This window comes from Tauraco erythrolophus, chromosome 2 (assembly GCF_009769465.1).
Source record: "Tauraco erythrolophus isolate bTauEry1 chromosome 2, bTauEry1.pri, whole genome shotgun sequence".
Classification (NCBI taxonomy): domain Eukaryota; kingdom Metazoa; phylum Chordata; class Aves; order Musophagiformes; family Musophagidae; genus Tauraco; species Tauraco erythrolophus.
Window position 1 is genome coordinate 71396668 of NC_141466.1, and position 15203 is coordinate 71411870.

Here is a 15203-nt window from a genome sequence, read left to right on the forward strand (position 1 = left end):
ATAGATGACTTTTCCCAGGGAATCCGAGCCGGATGACGTGTAGAAGTAATTTTTGAATTTTTTTTTGAGCTTCTCCAAAAAATAATAATGAATTTTTCTTCTGCCGTTTTTCTTTGACCAACTCTGTGCAGGGGCCACCCCACTGCCCTCTCCCCACAGGCCCCCCAGCAATGGGGATGTCCCAGAGAGAAACTCAGAGTTCCCCGTGCTGGATGTTGGGGGATAACCTGGGCCACCTACACTTAATTTTAGAGTTGGGAAGGGAACGGGCAGCTCTCCAGGGCTGCTGCCCGTGCCTGCCCGCAGCAGCCTGCCCACATCTGGGAAAACCCCCCATCAAGCTTGCAAGAACCAGTCGGGCTCGAGGCAGCTCTAAAACATCTCCGAGGCATCCTATGCCACATCGAAGTGCTTTTCTGGAAGCAAAGGAGGTGCTTCTTCTTGGGGTTCAGGGTGGCTGGCGGGCTGCTGGGATTGCAGTGCCCGGGGCTGCTTGCACACCCGGGCGTACACGGGGCTGGGGATCCCCTTGCTGCCTGGCTCCTCCTGGGCAATGAGCTCTGGCACAGGGATGCTTGGCTCATCCCTGGCAGGCAGGGATGTGGAGTCCCCTGGGGCGCTGCCAGCATCCCAAGATTTTTTCAGCGTCCCAGGTTTATACCGGATACTTTCGTAGATCGATCCCTCAGCATCTGGCACAGGGTCTGCTGTGGATGTGCTGGCTTTCCCAGGCAGAACCGGCAGCTCTCGGTTCCGCAGAAACTCAGGAGTCCGCAGGGCTGGTCCAGAGAGTGTGTGGGAATGAGGTGTCCAGCCTGGGACATGCAGCCTGGAGTCCTCTGCCATGGGGTTATCCGGGTTCCCCAGAATTGCGTGGCCATCCGCCTGCTGCTGGGGCTCACCGGAAGAGGAGATGCCTGCAGGGAGGGAGAAGAAGGGATGCTGAGCCAGGGAGGGTACTCCCAGCACCATCACACTGTGGAGACATCCCCGACTAATGCAAGGGTAAAGAAGCACCAAGTAGATGGGATTAAATGGGTCCCACTCCTACTTCTGTCCCTGCTCTCCACTTTTAGCAAGAAAGATAATAAAAAGGAAAGAAAAAACAGGGTGAGCATCCCCGGGTTGCTGGTGAGGGGCCGTGTTCCCCACCGTGGGGCCAGTGTGGCGTCGGCACCTACCGCCTGCCTTCCCTTGCGGCGGCTCATGCCTTCGGTCAAATATTTATTTAAGAAGGAGGCTCTGCTGTGTGCTGGGTCTGTCAACACGGGGAGCTGGCAGAGCAGGGCGCTCAGCCGGTTTGTTCGCTCCGAAGGCAAAGGAGGCTCTGGAAAAGCTGCGCAACTGAGTGTTTCTCCTCCTGCTTTAAATAAGCAGGGATATGGTCGTCCTGTGGGATTTATGGTGCAGGACCCTGGGTGCTCCCCTCCCAGCTGCAGTCCTGGGTGTGGGCATGCAGCACAGAGATGGAGGTGCAGGCTGCTGGCTCATGCAGGAGGTTGCAGGGTTGGGCCCAGGCCAGAGCCCCTTGGAGCCAGCACAGCCTCCTCGCCACCCTCCTGCTCCGTCCTGGCAGAAAGCAGCCTCTGCCCCGTGAGCACCGCAACATGAGCACCCCAGCATGAGCATCCCAAAGTGAGCATCCCAAAGTGAGCATCCCAAAGTGAACATCCCAAAGTGAACATCCCAACCTGAGCACCCCAACGTGAGCAGCCCAACGCAAGCATCCCAGCATGGCTCCCTGTCCTGGTTTTAGCTGGGACAGAGTTATCTCTTCTTTTTAGCAGCTAGAAGAGCTCCGTGTTTTGGTTTTACTCAGAGGCTCGCTCTGAGAAGAATGCTGATAGCAAGCTGATGTTTGTGGTTGGATGTGAGACTCCAAGGACTTTTCAGTGTCGGAGTGCAGAAGCACGGCGGGATAAGGGGGAAGCATAGCCAGGACAAGGGGGCCATGATTCCTCTTGTGATTTGTGGTGGAACTTAAGATTGAGGGCCAAACTGGCCAATTAGTATTCCATATCATGCAGCGTCATGCCCAGTATAAAAGTGAGGGTCGGACGGACAGAAGGGCTTTTGTGCTTTGGCTCTTTCGCCACTTCTGCTCTTTTGCGCTTGCTGTGCTTTCGCTCTATTGCCTTTTTTCCCCCTCTCTCCCCCACTCCCACTCTCGGAGTACTATGTCTCTCTCCCCTGCTCTATTTCGGGGCCTCGCGTTCATCCGGGATTGCAGCTTCGGGACGAGACGGGCTTCGCATACGAAGGGGTGGTGAGCATCTACACTGTGTATTAAATCATCTGTATTAAATTGTTCTTATCTCAACCCATGGGTATCCATTTATCCTTTAATTCTCTCCCTCATCCCTGGGGCTGAGGGAGGGTGAGTCAACGACTGGGGGGGGGTGGTTGGTTGCTGGAGCGGCCTAACCCACAACACTCCCCACCTGAGCACCCCAATGCAAACATCCCAACATGAGCACCCCAGTGAGGGCACTCCAATGTGAGCACCCCAGTGTGAGCATCTCAACATGGGCACCCCAACATGAGCACCCCAATGGAAACATCCCAACATGGGCACCTCAACGTGGGCACCCCAACACGAGCAGCCCAACATGAGTACCCCAATGTGGGCACCCCAACGTGAGCACCTCAGCATGTGCATCCCAAAGTGAACATCCCAGCCTGACCCCAACATGAGCACCCAGTGTGAGCCCCCCATGAACCCCCTGATGTGAGCACCTGAGCAAGAGCACGCCCGTGCACCCCAGCATCCCGCCTGCGCAACTCAAAGGGCAGAGGCTTCTCATTCGGGGAGTTCCTTCCCCGTCCCGCTGTGGTGAAGTGGGAGAGGCGAGGGGTGCCTTGGCAAGGGAGAGGGAAACGCAGTCGGGGGAGCCCCAGGAATAGGGTCTGGGGGGGCAGGCTGGTGGAACCACCCCATAAAATACTCAGGAGTTCCCTGTTGCAGTGGAAAGAGAAGCAGGAATTTCGCTTCAGCATCTTGAAGCTCAGCCACGGTGTGGCGAAATTAACACCAGGGTTCAATCATCCTCATTAGTCAGCGGCGCTGAGCAAAGTGTTCCTGGTGTAAACGGGAAGAGAACCTCGTTCCCGGCTGCACGGAAAAGCAAATGGGCTGAACGCTTAATCCGGCAGGAAGGTTTGGAACGTTAAAACATCTTTTTTTTTTTTTAAACTTTCCCCAGGGAATTCCCCTTCTGGCAGAGCAGAGCTGCCCAGGGGGTATTTTAAAGCAGCTGACACAGTCCTTCCGGAGGAACTGGGACTCGCAGTGGCTTTTACTGGGATTTTTGCTGTGACCGGGAATTTTAGGAGCTGATTTTAGACACAGTCACCAGCCTGTGCGGCCTCCTGCCCACCCAAGCCCCTTCACCGTGGCCGTGGGGCATCCCCATCCTCTGCTCCGTGTCAGCGAACTGAGAGCGCTGGGTGCTGCTAACGAGCTTCACTAATTTCCCCCATTTTGCCTGCCGTGACCCCAGTTGGGGGGTTCAGCCCCATAAGTCTGGCCAAGGGCCGTCTCAAAGTCCTGCTGAGCCCCGGAGCTCCTCCAAGTTCATGGGCCGGGCAAATCATTAACTGGGCTGGGTTGGCGTGGCGAGGCTGAGCCCCAGGGACCTTCGGACCATGGCGCCTGGCTCCGTTACACCGGCATGGCCCTTCCCTGGGGCATGGCCAACATCCCAGCACGGGGAGATCCCCATCCTGCTGCACCCCACACTTGCAGCAGGGGCCACAGGGGGCCCACACGCCAGCTGGCATGTGGCACCCAGCACCCACGTCCCTGGAGCACCCGCAGCAGTGGGGCCAGGGATGACAGAGGGGCAGAGACACCATCCCCATCCCGTGACTACCTCCCTGTGGTGCTGCTCCCCCATCACTGGAGCCCAACCTCGCCGTCTTCACCTGCAGCAGGAACAAGCAGGCACTCACGTATTAACCTCCTGTCACTCGTGCATTCCCCCAGCACTTGTGCATCCCTTCCCAGCACTTGTGCATCCCTTCCCTGCACTTGTGCATTCCCACCCCCAGCACTTTTGCATCCCTCCCTTACCACTTTTGCATCCCACCCCCCTGCGCTTGTGCATGCTCCCTGGGAGTTGTGCATTCCCCACCCCGGGACTCGTGCATCCCCCCCAGGCACACGTGCAATTCCCGCCCAGCACTTGTGCATGCTCCCTGACAATTGTGCACCCCCCAGCACTTGTGCATGCTCCCTGACAATTGTGCACCCCCCCGGGCACTCGTGCACACCGCCTCTCGCCCCGTACTTCTGCATGCCAGGCACTTGTGCATTCTGCCTGACACTTGCGCATCCCACCCCCCTCGAGCATCCTTGCGACTCTCCCAGCACTTTTGCACCCTCCCCGCCACTCAAGCCCCCCAGCATCATCATCCTCCCCGAGACTTACACATTCCCCCAGCACTTGTGCGTCTACCCCCATTCATGCATCCCCCGGCATTTGTGCACGGTCCCCCATGACCTGCTCACCCCACCCCGGGAACGCGGGCGCGGGGGACGGCTGCCCTCTGCCGGCACCGACCGGCACCGACCGGTTTCAACTGGCCCCCCCCGGCCCCCAACTGTGGGGGGACACCCGCATCCCCTCCGCTCAACCCCTGCAAACCCGGGGCGGGAGCGGGGGGAACCCCTGGGGTGACACCATGGCCAGCCCCTGAGGTGACACCATGGCTGTCCCCCTCCCCCTGTCCTCCCGCTGCCTCTGCCCCGACCCTGAGGCTTTTTTGGGGCCGAAAGAGCCATTTGAGATGAATTTGGGGTGAGGGAGGGCTGTTCCCCGCGCTGGCGCTGGAGGGCGGTCACGGCGCGCGGGATGTGCGGGACGGGGGACACGGCGGGGGGGCGGGACCCCGCGGGACTGACCCCGCCGCAGAGCCTGGGGATTTCTGTTGGTTTCGGGGTGGGAAGTGGCCGGTTCGCCCTGCGGAAGAAGGGAGAGGTCAGCGGACCCCCCGGCCCCCCCCGCCCCTCGTTGCTGTTTTCCCTTTGTTTCCCCCCACACTCCCTTCCCCAGCACTCGCCCCCTCTCCGCTTGACCCCCTGCAGGTTGCTGGTACCCAGAGCATCCTCCGACTTGGAGTCCCCCGCGCCACATCCCACACCAGGAGGGATGGTGACCCCCTCTCCACACCGATGACATTTTCCCGGAGCCTGCGATATCCATGGCAAACCCTTGGGAAGAAGCCGAATCCCCCTTTTTGCCCCCTCCACGCAAACATACCTGTGGAAGAAGGAGCAAAGGAGGAGCAGGAGCAGCAGCAAGAGGCCAGAGGTGGCCGAGCCCCAGGCCACCACTGCAGCCGGGGCCACCAGGCCCTTTGCCAACACTGGAGCCATCAAGCCGCCAGCGGGGAGGCGGAGCTGGGGGAGAGATGAGCCCCAGGTTAGGCCGCTGGAGGGGGATCAGGGTAATAAACGGGGTGCACGGGGCTGGTTAGGGGTGCTGGAGGGTGGGCTCCCATCCTCCCTTTAATACCATGAGCAATTTTTCCAGGAATCCCTCCCCATCTCTTCATCCCACTAGGATGCCTGGCATCATCATCCTACACTGCTGTCCCTTTGAAGCAGAGGATTCTGGGGCAACTGCAGGCTCAGGAATGCTCCAGGTGTCGAACAAGCACATGGTGCTGGCATCCATAGCCTTGCTCACTGGTGGGGTATGGGCAGAGGTGCCCCACTTTCATCCCAGCTCCTTGGAGCAATGGCCACTTTCGCCTCTCCGGTGAGGGGCAGCGGGCGGCAAAACCAGCTGGGACATGGGGGTGATGCTGGGGCATAGGGGGTGATGCTGGGGCATGAGCGGGTGATGCCGCTAACAGTGATCCCCACTGTGTCCTTGCTGGGATGTCCCCAAAATTGCACTGAGCATGAGGAGGACACCCTCTTTGAGAAAACACATTGCCAGCCTCCCCCAAAACACCTCGGCTCCTTCCCCACCCAATTCCCCCTGCCTAAAACTTGGGGTGAACCGAGCTCCCCTGGCAAGCCTGTCTTCCGAGATGAGAGCCCAGCAAACCGAAACACCAAACAGGCTGAGCCTGCTCTGCTGGCTGTGACTCAGCCTTCCCGGCATGGCATCCTGGCCCCCGGAGCCATGCTGGGGTTTGGGGACCCCACACTCCGGCAACTCCCCACCCAGGATCCCCCCAGGCTGGGCCTGAACACCGGCTGCAGCCCAGCGATACGTTTCCTCTGGAACAAAATTAATTAGAGATTTTATTCCTAATGGATGCTCCAGCCGTCTTCCTCTAGCTGATCTGCCAGCCCTGGGGCACACGCTGGGTCCAGGCACTGGTGACGCCCCGCACCGCTAAGCCTTCTAGCCCACCATGTCCTGCACCAGCCCGCCTGCCTCAGTTTCCCCAGCTGTGCCCTGAGACAAGCAAGACCAGCCTCAGCTCAAGGTGCCTTCCCACACCCTGCCCTGCTTGGCACCCCAACCCAGGGTGGGGACGAGGCTGAGGACCCTCTGGATCCCACCTCTGAGGAATCCACTCACCACACAGTAGTGCCGGACCCCCAGGCCAGGCAGGGCTGGGTGCAGCCGGCTCCTCTCGCCGCTTAACTTTGGACGGGAGCGGTGGCTGGGTGGCACCCGCCGCACCCCGGCTTCCTGCTCCCACGGGACGCTCGTCAGCGTCCGGGCCCGACGGAACACGTCTCCAGCGGCCATGGGCATGTCAGGGGTAACCTGCACCCTGGGGTAGGGGTCTTGCACCCACAGCACCCCTGAAACCTGCACCCCCAGGAGGGCTCTTGGTCCCCCAAGAGAGGGTCCTGCACTCCCAGACCCAGCACCTCTAAAATCTGTAGCTCCAGAGGGGTCCTAGACCCCCAGGAGCGGTCTTACAACCCCAGACCCAGCACCCCTGAAACCTGCACCCCAGAGGGGCTCTTGCTCCCCTAAGAGGGGCTTCTCCACCCAGAGGCTCAGCACTCCTGAGACTGGGAACCCCAGAAGGGGTTCTGGTCCGCCAGGAGGGGTCCTGCACCCCCAGACCCAGCTCCCCTAAAACCTACAGCCCCTGGAGGGGTCCCAGACCCCCAGGAGGGGTCTTACAGCCCCAAAACAGGACCTGAGAGACCTATGCCCCATGCAGGGTCCTGTGCCCCCAGACCCAGCATCCCTGAGACTCCTTCGGGGAGCACAGTCCTGCTACTGAGAAGGACCCCCCAGGACCAGCCCCCTCCTGCTGTGCCTGAGCTGTCCCCAGGTACCAGCCTCTTGTCCAGCTCCACTGTTCCCAATGCTGGCTGTCCCCTACACCCTGGATCCTGGCCTCTCTGGATCATCACCCATCCTGGATCCTCATCCATCCTGATCTCCAGCTCTGCTAGAGGATGATCCTCCTTCATCCTCGATTCCTCTCCATCCTGGATCCCCTCCTGTCCAAGATCCCTATCCATCCTGGATGCCCATCCATCCTGGATTCCTGGCTCTCCTGGATCCTCATCTGTTCCCAATCCTTATCCATCCTTGATCACTGTCTGTCCTGGATTCGCATTTGTCTGGGATCTCCATCTCTCCTGGATCCCCCTCCATCCTCGATCACCTCCCCCTTTCACAGGGCCAGGAGAGGACCAGGGTCCCACTCCCTTCCCCTTACAGCATCTCCGAAGCAAAACCAAACCTCCTCTTTTTTAAAAGCCATTAAATCGGTGGGTCCAGCCCAGGAGGGATTTGCAGGCAGCTCCCCTGCCCTCCCAGCACCCGGCACATCCCTGCCCACCGCCCAGACCAGGCTGGGATGGTGCAGGTTTCCCATCATGCTCTCAGAGGAGAAATGCTCCATGTGGGTGCAGCACCTGGCACGTCGTCATCTGCACCTGCGTCTGCGTGACACCGGCACAAGCACCCAAAAAGCCATCAAAATACTCCCCTGCTCTCAGGTCGCTGTGCCCTGTGCAGCTCAGCCCTCCCCAGCCAAAGGCCATTAGCAGCATTTCGAAAATGGCAATACTTGCTTGAAATGTGAGGCACACAGAGGCAGAAATGGGGGAGAAAAAAATTTAAAAAAGGAATATTTTTCAGCAGGCATTTTGAAGCCCTGATGCTGATGGAGGTGGTCCAGCCTGGAGAATCCTGGCACTGGAGGAGGTGGAGCAGAAAGTCCCCTTCCCTTCCCTTCCCTTCCCTTCCCTTCCCTTCCCTTCCCTTCCCTTCCCTTCCCTTCCCTTCCTTCCCTTCCCTTCCCTTCCCTTCCCTTCCCTTCCCTTCCCTTCCCTTCCCTTCCCTTCCCTTCCCTCCTTCCCTTCCCTTCCCTTCCCTTCCTTCCCTTCCCTTCCCTTCCCTTCCCTTCCCTTCCCTTCCTTCCCTTCCCTTCCCTTCCCTTCCCTTCCCTTCCCTTCCCTTCCCTTCCCTTCCCTTCCCTTCCTTCCCTTCCCTTCCCTTCCCTTCCCTTCCCTTCCCTTCCCTTCCCTTCCCTTCCCTTCCCTTCCCTTCCCTTCCCTAATCGTAATCAATGTGACAATAACTGCCTTGTCCCAGCCGAGGGGAAGGCACATTTTTTTGGACAAAAGAGCCTTTCTGGCTGGGGAGGTGCAGGATTGCAGTATCCCAGCCCCAATGCATGTCCCGGGAAATGAGGATCACCTCCAAGCTGTTTAATGCCGCTCTGAGCCCAGCGCATCATCGCCGGAACGTTTTGCTAATCACGAGCTCACGGGAAAGGCGTCGTGGCATCCGTCGGGATTTTCTGCAGAGGGCAGCATGACCCAGGAGATCGAATGTGTTTTTCCCTCCCGGTGCTGCTGAAAGATGAAGATCCATCAAATCTATGTTTTTCAGCAAAATGCTTGATGGAATATTCTGTTGGCGGCGATCTCTCCTTGCTGCCAAAATGCTTTGGAGGAAGGTCTTGATGAAATGGAGATTAGTAGAAAATGGCATTTTTGACAGTAAAAATTCAGAGCTTTTTGCCTTTATTATTTCCATGCTATAAATGCGCTGGGACCTGGCGGGATTTGGGGAGCAGCTGTAATCCCACGGAGCTTCACCCCATCCAGGATGCATTCTCCAAGCTCCTTTGGAGGACGGATCCATGCTCTGGAGCAAGCAGAGACAAAAAATGAGTGTTTTTTTCTGTGTAGATATTGAAATAACCCACATCGTCATTAAAAAAGAGGCGTTCCTGCTCCCGCGGGATCCAACTGCACCACCACCAGAGAAAGAAAGGTCCTGTGCAAATTAAAGTCTCATTTCCACCAGCTGAAGAGCAATAAGCCCTGGGCTTGGCTACATGAGGAGGACGCTCTGGTGTCACGTCAGGTTTTTAGGTGATTTGAACGCAGTGGCTGGAGATTCGTCTCCTCTGACCATGAATTGATTCTCCATCAGCTGAAGCCGTGGAAGTGAGAGTCCAATGTGAATCTAAACAAGGGTGGACACATCGCCTGTTGATTAAATCAGTTAAAATCTGAATTTTTCTTTCTACTGGAGGAATTTAGCCACAGATGAGAGGAGAGAGATAGGATGGAGGCAGCAGGGAGGAAGCCAAGGAGCTGGGTAGGAGCTGGTTTTTCTTGGGTCAGCTCTGTAAGGCAACTCAGAAGGAGCATGCTGAGCCATCACTGGGGGTACGAGCACCACACAGCTTGTTCTCCAGCCCCTCCACCTGCCCAAGTGCTATTAAATTAACTTCAGCAATCAAGAAAGTGAGTGAGAGAGTTCAAGGGTACAAAAATCCTCACCAAAATATTGCACTTAAAGACTCCCAAGCTGCAGAAATCCAGGACACTGGCTCTCCCTGCTCTTTTCCCGGGGGCTTTGCACCCATTGGGGTCCTGGCGAGGCGAGGTTGGTCAGGATGTGATCATGGGACAAGAAATTAGTTTGGGACCTTGGTAGGACCAGTTCCTGTGTTGGTCAGCCCTGGGCTCCACTAGGAAATAAAAAGCTGCTGAAATTTTGGTGAGCCGAACTCAAGCTGATGTCTTCCCAAAGTGTACCAATGGTGACATTTGACGATCCTGGCCTGTTATCTCTTGTAATTAAACCCTCTGTCTCCAGCAGTCATTTGTCACCCTATTTTTAAGCCAGCTGGAGCTGCTATGCCATTCTGACGTTCTGCTTCAAAATTTAATGGCTTTAAAATTTTCCAGAAGGCTGAGAAACCACAGCTCCATGGCATGCCTTCCTCTCCTCCTTTCTATTTTCTCATGACATCTCCAGGCTTTTGTGTATTTTAAAAGCAGCTTGACCAAGCAATGGGCGCCTGCAGCCAAAACCATGCCCTTGGAATTGCATTCAGAGGAGCTGGCGAGTGGGGGTTTTGGACCATCAGTGCAGCTCGGGACGGCAATGCCAAGTGCGAAGTTGAGTTTATACCTTTTATGTCTAATTATTCTGACTGAAAGGAGCTTGACAATGAATAAATTAGGGAATCAGTTAAAGTTGCATAAACTAACTTACAGTGTCTGAATGGTCTGGTGAGTTTCTGCTACTCGTTGCTCGAGGGCAGATACCCGATCACCACTGAGCCTGTGTCACTTGCTTTACCCCCTCGCTGCCACCTGTGAGTTCCATCTTCCCATGGAAGATGTGAAGGACGGTGCTAAATGGCCATCAGGGACTGGAGGAGTAAGTGGTGATGCCAGAGAAGTCCACAGGCTTTATCGAATGTTCGCTCCAGATGTGCTCAACATCCAACATCACCACCAAGAGATATGTTAGCACCGTGGACTCAATGCCTACCTCCACCTGTACATGGCTAAGTGACTTCCACCAAGATCGGATCACAGAAAAGGAGCAGAGCGTGAAGACATTGATGTTCAGCTAATATACACCACACTTCAGCAGCAGCACCTGCCAGGAGCACACCCATCTCTCCTCCACTGTCTTCCTAGTTGGGCCCCACATCATTGTGATGTTTCTGAACTTTGGCCCACGACATGTAAAAGTTCGACCTAAAGCAGCTAATGTTCGTGCTTTGTTTATTTTGGTGAGCATGCTAAAGCTTTTTCCATAAGGTTGCAGCTCACTACTGTAGCTCTTATCATGTTCAGGTGTATTTGGGGGCATTTAGGCAACAGTCGATCTCAAGCTGAGATGATGAAGCTCAGCGCCGGAAGTCAGTGGCTTTGGTGCTTTCATCTTACCAACTTCCCCATCTTGTCCGCTGGTTTCAATAAGTCACCATCATGGTCACTGTCTGGAGAAGACTCCCTGTTCCTGGAGCTCCATCCTGGACCTCCCTGTGTTGGGGTGCTGGTGCTGACTGTGATGCCAGGTGCTCCATCAAGCTTTGCACTTTCACGCCTTTCCACAAATCCCACAATTTTGTAGCTTTCTGCAACTTCCTAGAGAAGACAGAAGCCTGCTTTTCTTCCAGCAAGGACAAAAGGAGGGAGGCAGCCAGCCAAAGGCGAGACGAGTTGAGGAACAGCATCCAGGCTAGGAGTGGGAGACCAGTGGAAATCATTACCCCAAGGATCCAAATACAGCCACAGAGCGTTGGTGAGCTCCATGTGTTGCACCGCACACTCCATGCATGTTTAACCAGCTCTGGTCTGCAAGGGGCTTGTGGGAAGGAGGTTCACTGTACCTCACCCATGGGACTCGGGGCTCTCCATGAAGGTATCAGCAGATGCACAAGTGGATGTCAATGCTGCAGAGCTGAAGTGTTTCAAAACCAGGTTCATGGAAGATGGAAATGCAGCATAGAGGTTCAACTGCAGGTGTGCAAGGTCCCCTGCTTCTTCTCCGGAACTGTCATCTGCATCTTCTTCCAGATGTGGCACGTAGACCCTCCCATTTCTCTTCCCCTCTGCCATGTCATCTTTAAGCAAACGGGATCCGGTATCCATGGACTTCACCCTATTGCAGATTTCAGGCACCATGAGCAGAGGGGCGTTTTTCCAAGGTAAAACCATGTGTTGCATTGAACCATTGAGCCTGTATGCAACAGGACAAGAGGGGGCCAAACGCTGATCACACGTGAAAGGGACAAATTGCTGAAAAATAATAAATAATTTTTAAAAAGATTCTTTGAAAAAGACTAAGTATTAGGGATGTTGTACAACAGCTTGATGTCTTTATATGAGGACTTTTCTAGCTGTGAAAAATGGACAGCAGGATTGTGCATCACTTGCTGGCAGAATGATTGAACCAGGACAGGAGAAAATCTCCAACGTGTTTTCACGTCTGGTCTTGCTGCGTGCAGGGAATCAGAGTGAAACTCACCAGCCACATCCTACCAGTAAGACGAACTGTCCTCTGGTTTCGAGGGTCATCAGCCAGTCCCAGAAGACCCAGACTAAGCCTTCGTTTATAACGGGAAGCCAGATTCAAACTTGATTGAAGCAGCAACTCCATATCTGCCATCTTGGAGGATTTTAGAGAAGGTGTGATTAGTGCCCAGCCTTCAGCCAGGAACACAAAAACCCTCGATCATTTAATATGTTAATTGGAATGAGGACGCAAAAAGTTTCTTCAGGCAGCAAGACCTTAGCAAGTGGAATTCATCAAAGGGCAAAGAACCCAACTTTCTTATTTCCACCGGCATAAATCATCTCTTACTTGGGAGGACCTTCTCCAAGAGCAGAACTGAGCTCAACTACTGTATCTGGTTTCACAGAGGTTGTATACATTTTACAAACTGACGGTATCGTAGCACTATATGCAAAGTCAGCTGCTGTCACATCTCCTCAAGGTAGTTTAGTGTTTGGGAACCATCACAAAATTAATATTTTATTTACTTATTTAATATTTAATTTTTAAAATTATGCATTAAGAGGTATATTTGGGTATATTTTCTCTTTTTCTGAAGGACCTGAAGTGCAGAAATGGAATACGCAGCATGGTTAAACCAGTTTAAAGTGGATTAAAAAGTTAAACCAAAAGGATTTAAAGTGAAAAAGAATGGTTGGAGACGGAAGAGGATGCATACGAGAGCCAAACAACAGCTCTGAAGGCAGATTTGACAAGAGAAGAGCAAATGAATGCGCGAAACTTGAGCCTCCTAGCGAGCGCAATAGCCCGAAACAATGCAGAATTGTTAAAACAAAAAGAAAGGAAAAAATACAACAAATAAATTCAGAGCGGTCGAGTTTCTGCCAAGAGCGTTTTCACATGATTGAATATAATAAAATAAAGTGTTGGCAGAGCTCTCCCTGAAGATGATGGGCTGGAGAAGAAGAAATGACAGCGAGGGGGGTACGGCGATGGGCCGGGGGAGCAAAATTGCTTCATGTTAGTCCCCGAGCGATGCCCAGCAAAGCACCCGGGGTCCGCAGGATGCCGGCAGCGCTCTTCAAAGCGACCCGGGGACTGTGGTATTGATCTCAAGTGGAAAATATGCGGTGATGTATAGTATAACCAGCCATCGGCCAGCCGGCAGGATGAAGGGAATCTTTCTTACAAAGAAAATTGAGTCTAACAGCGGGTCGTAGCGACTGTACCCGCCTGTTGATACTGCACGCGAGCTCCACTCGATCTGATCCCAGCTCACAGGAGGAGAACAAGGGAAGCAGAGCTACCACCGCTCGCAAGCAGATTTCGGAGAGGGACGAGGTGCGTAAGGCTCAATTAGAAACATCTGTCCCCACCATCTGCGCTGATGCCCAGGACCCCATCCCATCTCCAAAGCCTCCTGGAGAACATTGGAAGCCCAAAGATTTTCACCATTTCACTGTTACGTCCCCATTTCAGGCCTTTTTGCAACCAAAAAATAGGAACAGGGAGGGGATTCTTTGCTTAGCAGCAGAGGGACACAAAGGAGTTGTTGTGTGTCCGCAGTCCTTAATGCAGAATTTTTGGGGCAAATTGGGAAAATCCAGGACTGCCACTTGCAGATGCCTGTTACCCACTGATATACAAACCAAGCGCGGGTTCCCAAAGGGGTATATTGGGGAAAGCTCATTTTCTGTGGTGGCTTCTGCAGCTGAAATGCTGAGGAGTGAGCAGAGGGGCAGGAGGAGAAGCAGCATCTCTGAGAACATCCACTGCACTCGGAATCATAGAATGATTTGGGTTTGGGTGGGAAGGGACCTTTAAAGGCCATCTATTCAACCTCTCTGCAATGAGCAGGGACGTCTTCAACCAGATTGGGTTGCTCAGAGTCCCATCCAACCTGACCTTGAATGTTTTCAGAGATCGGGCATCTACCCCCTCTCTGGGCAACCCAGAGTGTCTCACCACTCTCAGCATAAACAATTTCTTCCTTATATCTCATCTGAATCTACTCTCTTTCAGTTTAAAACCATTACTCCTTGTCCTATCGCTACAGGTCCTACTAAAAAGTCTGTCCCCATCTTTCTTCTAACCCCGCCTTTAAGTACTGAAAGGCCACAATAAGGTCTCCCCGGAGCCTTCTCTTCTCCAGGCTGAACAACCCCAACTTTCTCAGCCTTTCCTCAAACCAGAGGTGCTCCAGCACCCAGATCATCTTTGTGGCCCACGATGCCTGAAGGGACCCTTGAACATACCACGTTATAACACAAAGACACTAAGGGTAGAGTTGAACGTGTTCAAGCGGGTTGGGAGTTGAATAGCAGAGAAAACAGCATCTGGATGAGTGTTGCTGAATGGGACATCTCAGACATCACTGATCAGCTCTTGACTGATGGTAGACGAAGCACGAGTTGACCTCCTTGGGTGCAAACACGCATAGTTTAGACCCTGGAGTTGAATCCCCGTATTATTTCATCTGCTCAAGAGATAGTGCAGATGTCAACATCTGGGACAGGTGCTTCTGATGAATGCCGGTGGGAGTTCCAGGGCGGCAGTTCCGCTGAAGGGTAAGTTCAGCCTTTTCCAGCCCCTGAACAGCAGCTATTTAACAAGATGAGCTGAAAAATAGCATCCTTCAGGCCAAGGAAATCAGAGCTGGTGTAATAGTCTGCTTATCCCAGAGTCACCCTCCACACTGTCTAGAATGAGAGAAGAAGCCAACAGGAAATGTAATTAAAGCAAAAGAGAGGATTTAGATCAAAATTGCCAATTTGGCTCTGATTCTGAACTTCCCCAACTGGAGAAATTCAGATCCGCAGCTCTGATCTGGATCATTTATCAAGACGGCTTCTCTCAAGAGCAGGGCTCCCTAACTCTTTCTCAGGTACAACCTTGGTCAAAATAAAATTTAAGGTTATCAGAAGCATCTCCTGGAGGTGCAGCACTTGCCCTTCAAGCACATGAGTTTCTCCAGACTCGTGGATGAGGTGGTGT

The 15203-nt window shown here is 54.1% G+C and overlaps 1 protein-coding gene across 1 annotated transcript; it reads right to left on the reverse strand.

Moving 5' to 3' along the window:
* Window positions 1–393: 393 nt before the first annotated feature.
* On the reverse strand, window positions 394–6719 carry LOC147529209 (uncharacterized). The gene is made up of 5 exons (XM_086625681.1): window positions 6540–6719; window positions 5262–5401; window positions 4904–4961; window positions 3873–3924; window positions 394–917 (listed from the first exon to the last, which is right to left on the reverse strand). Exons 1-5 carry the CDS (start codon window positions 6717–6719, stop codon window positions 394–396), a joined length of 954 nt encoding a protein of 317 aa, XP_086481807.1.
* Between the last annotated feature and the right edge of the window lie 8484 nt (window positions 6720–15203).

Bases quoted from the DNA above. Each gene is read 5' to 3' on its own strand.
- LOC147529209 (XM_086625681.1), bottom strand. From the start codon at position 6,719: ATGCCCATGGCCGCTGGAGACGTGTTCCGTCGGGCCCGGACGCTGACG. The intron at 3,925-4,903 runs GTCAGTCCCGCG...TTCCTGCTGCAG, and splicing joins TCCCCAGGCTCTGCGGCGGG to GTGAAGACGGCGAGGTTGGG. The intron at 918-3,872 runs GTAGTCACGGGA...CCCTCCCTGCAG, and splicing joins GGGAGCAGCACCACAGGGAG to GCATCTCCTCTTCCGGTGAG.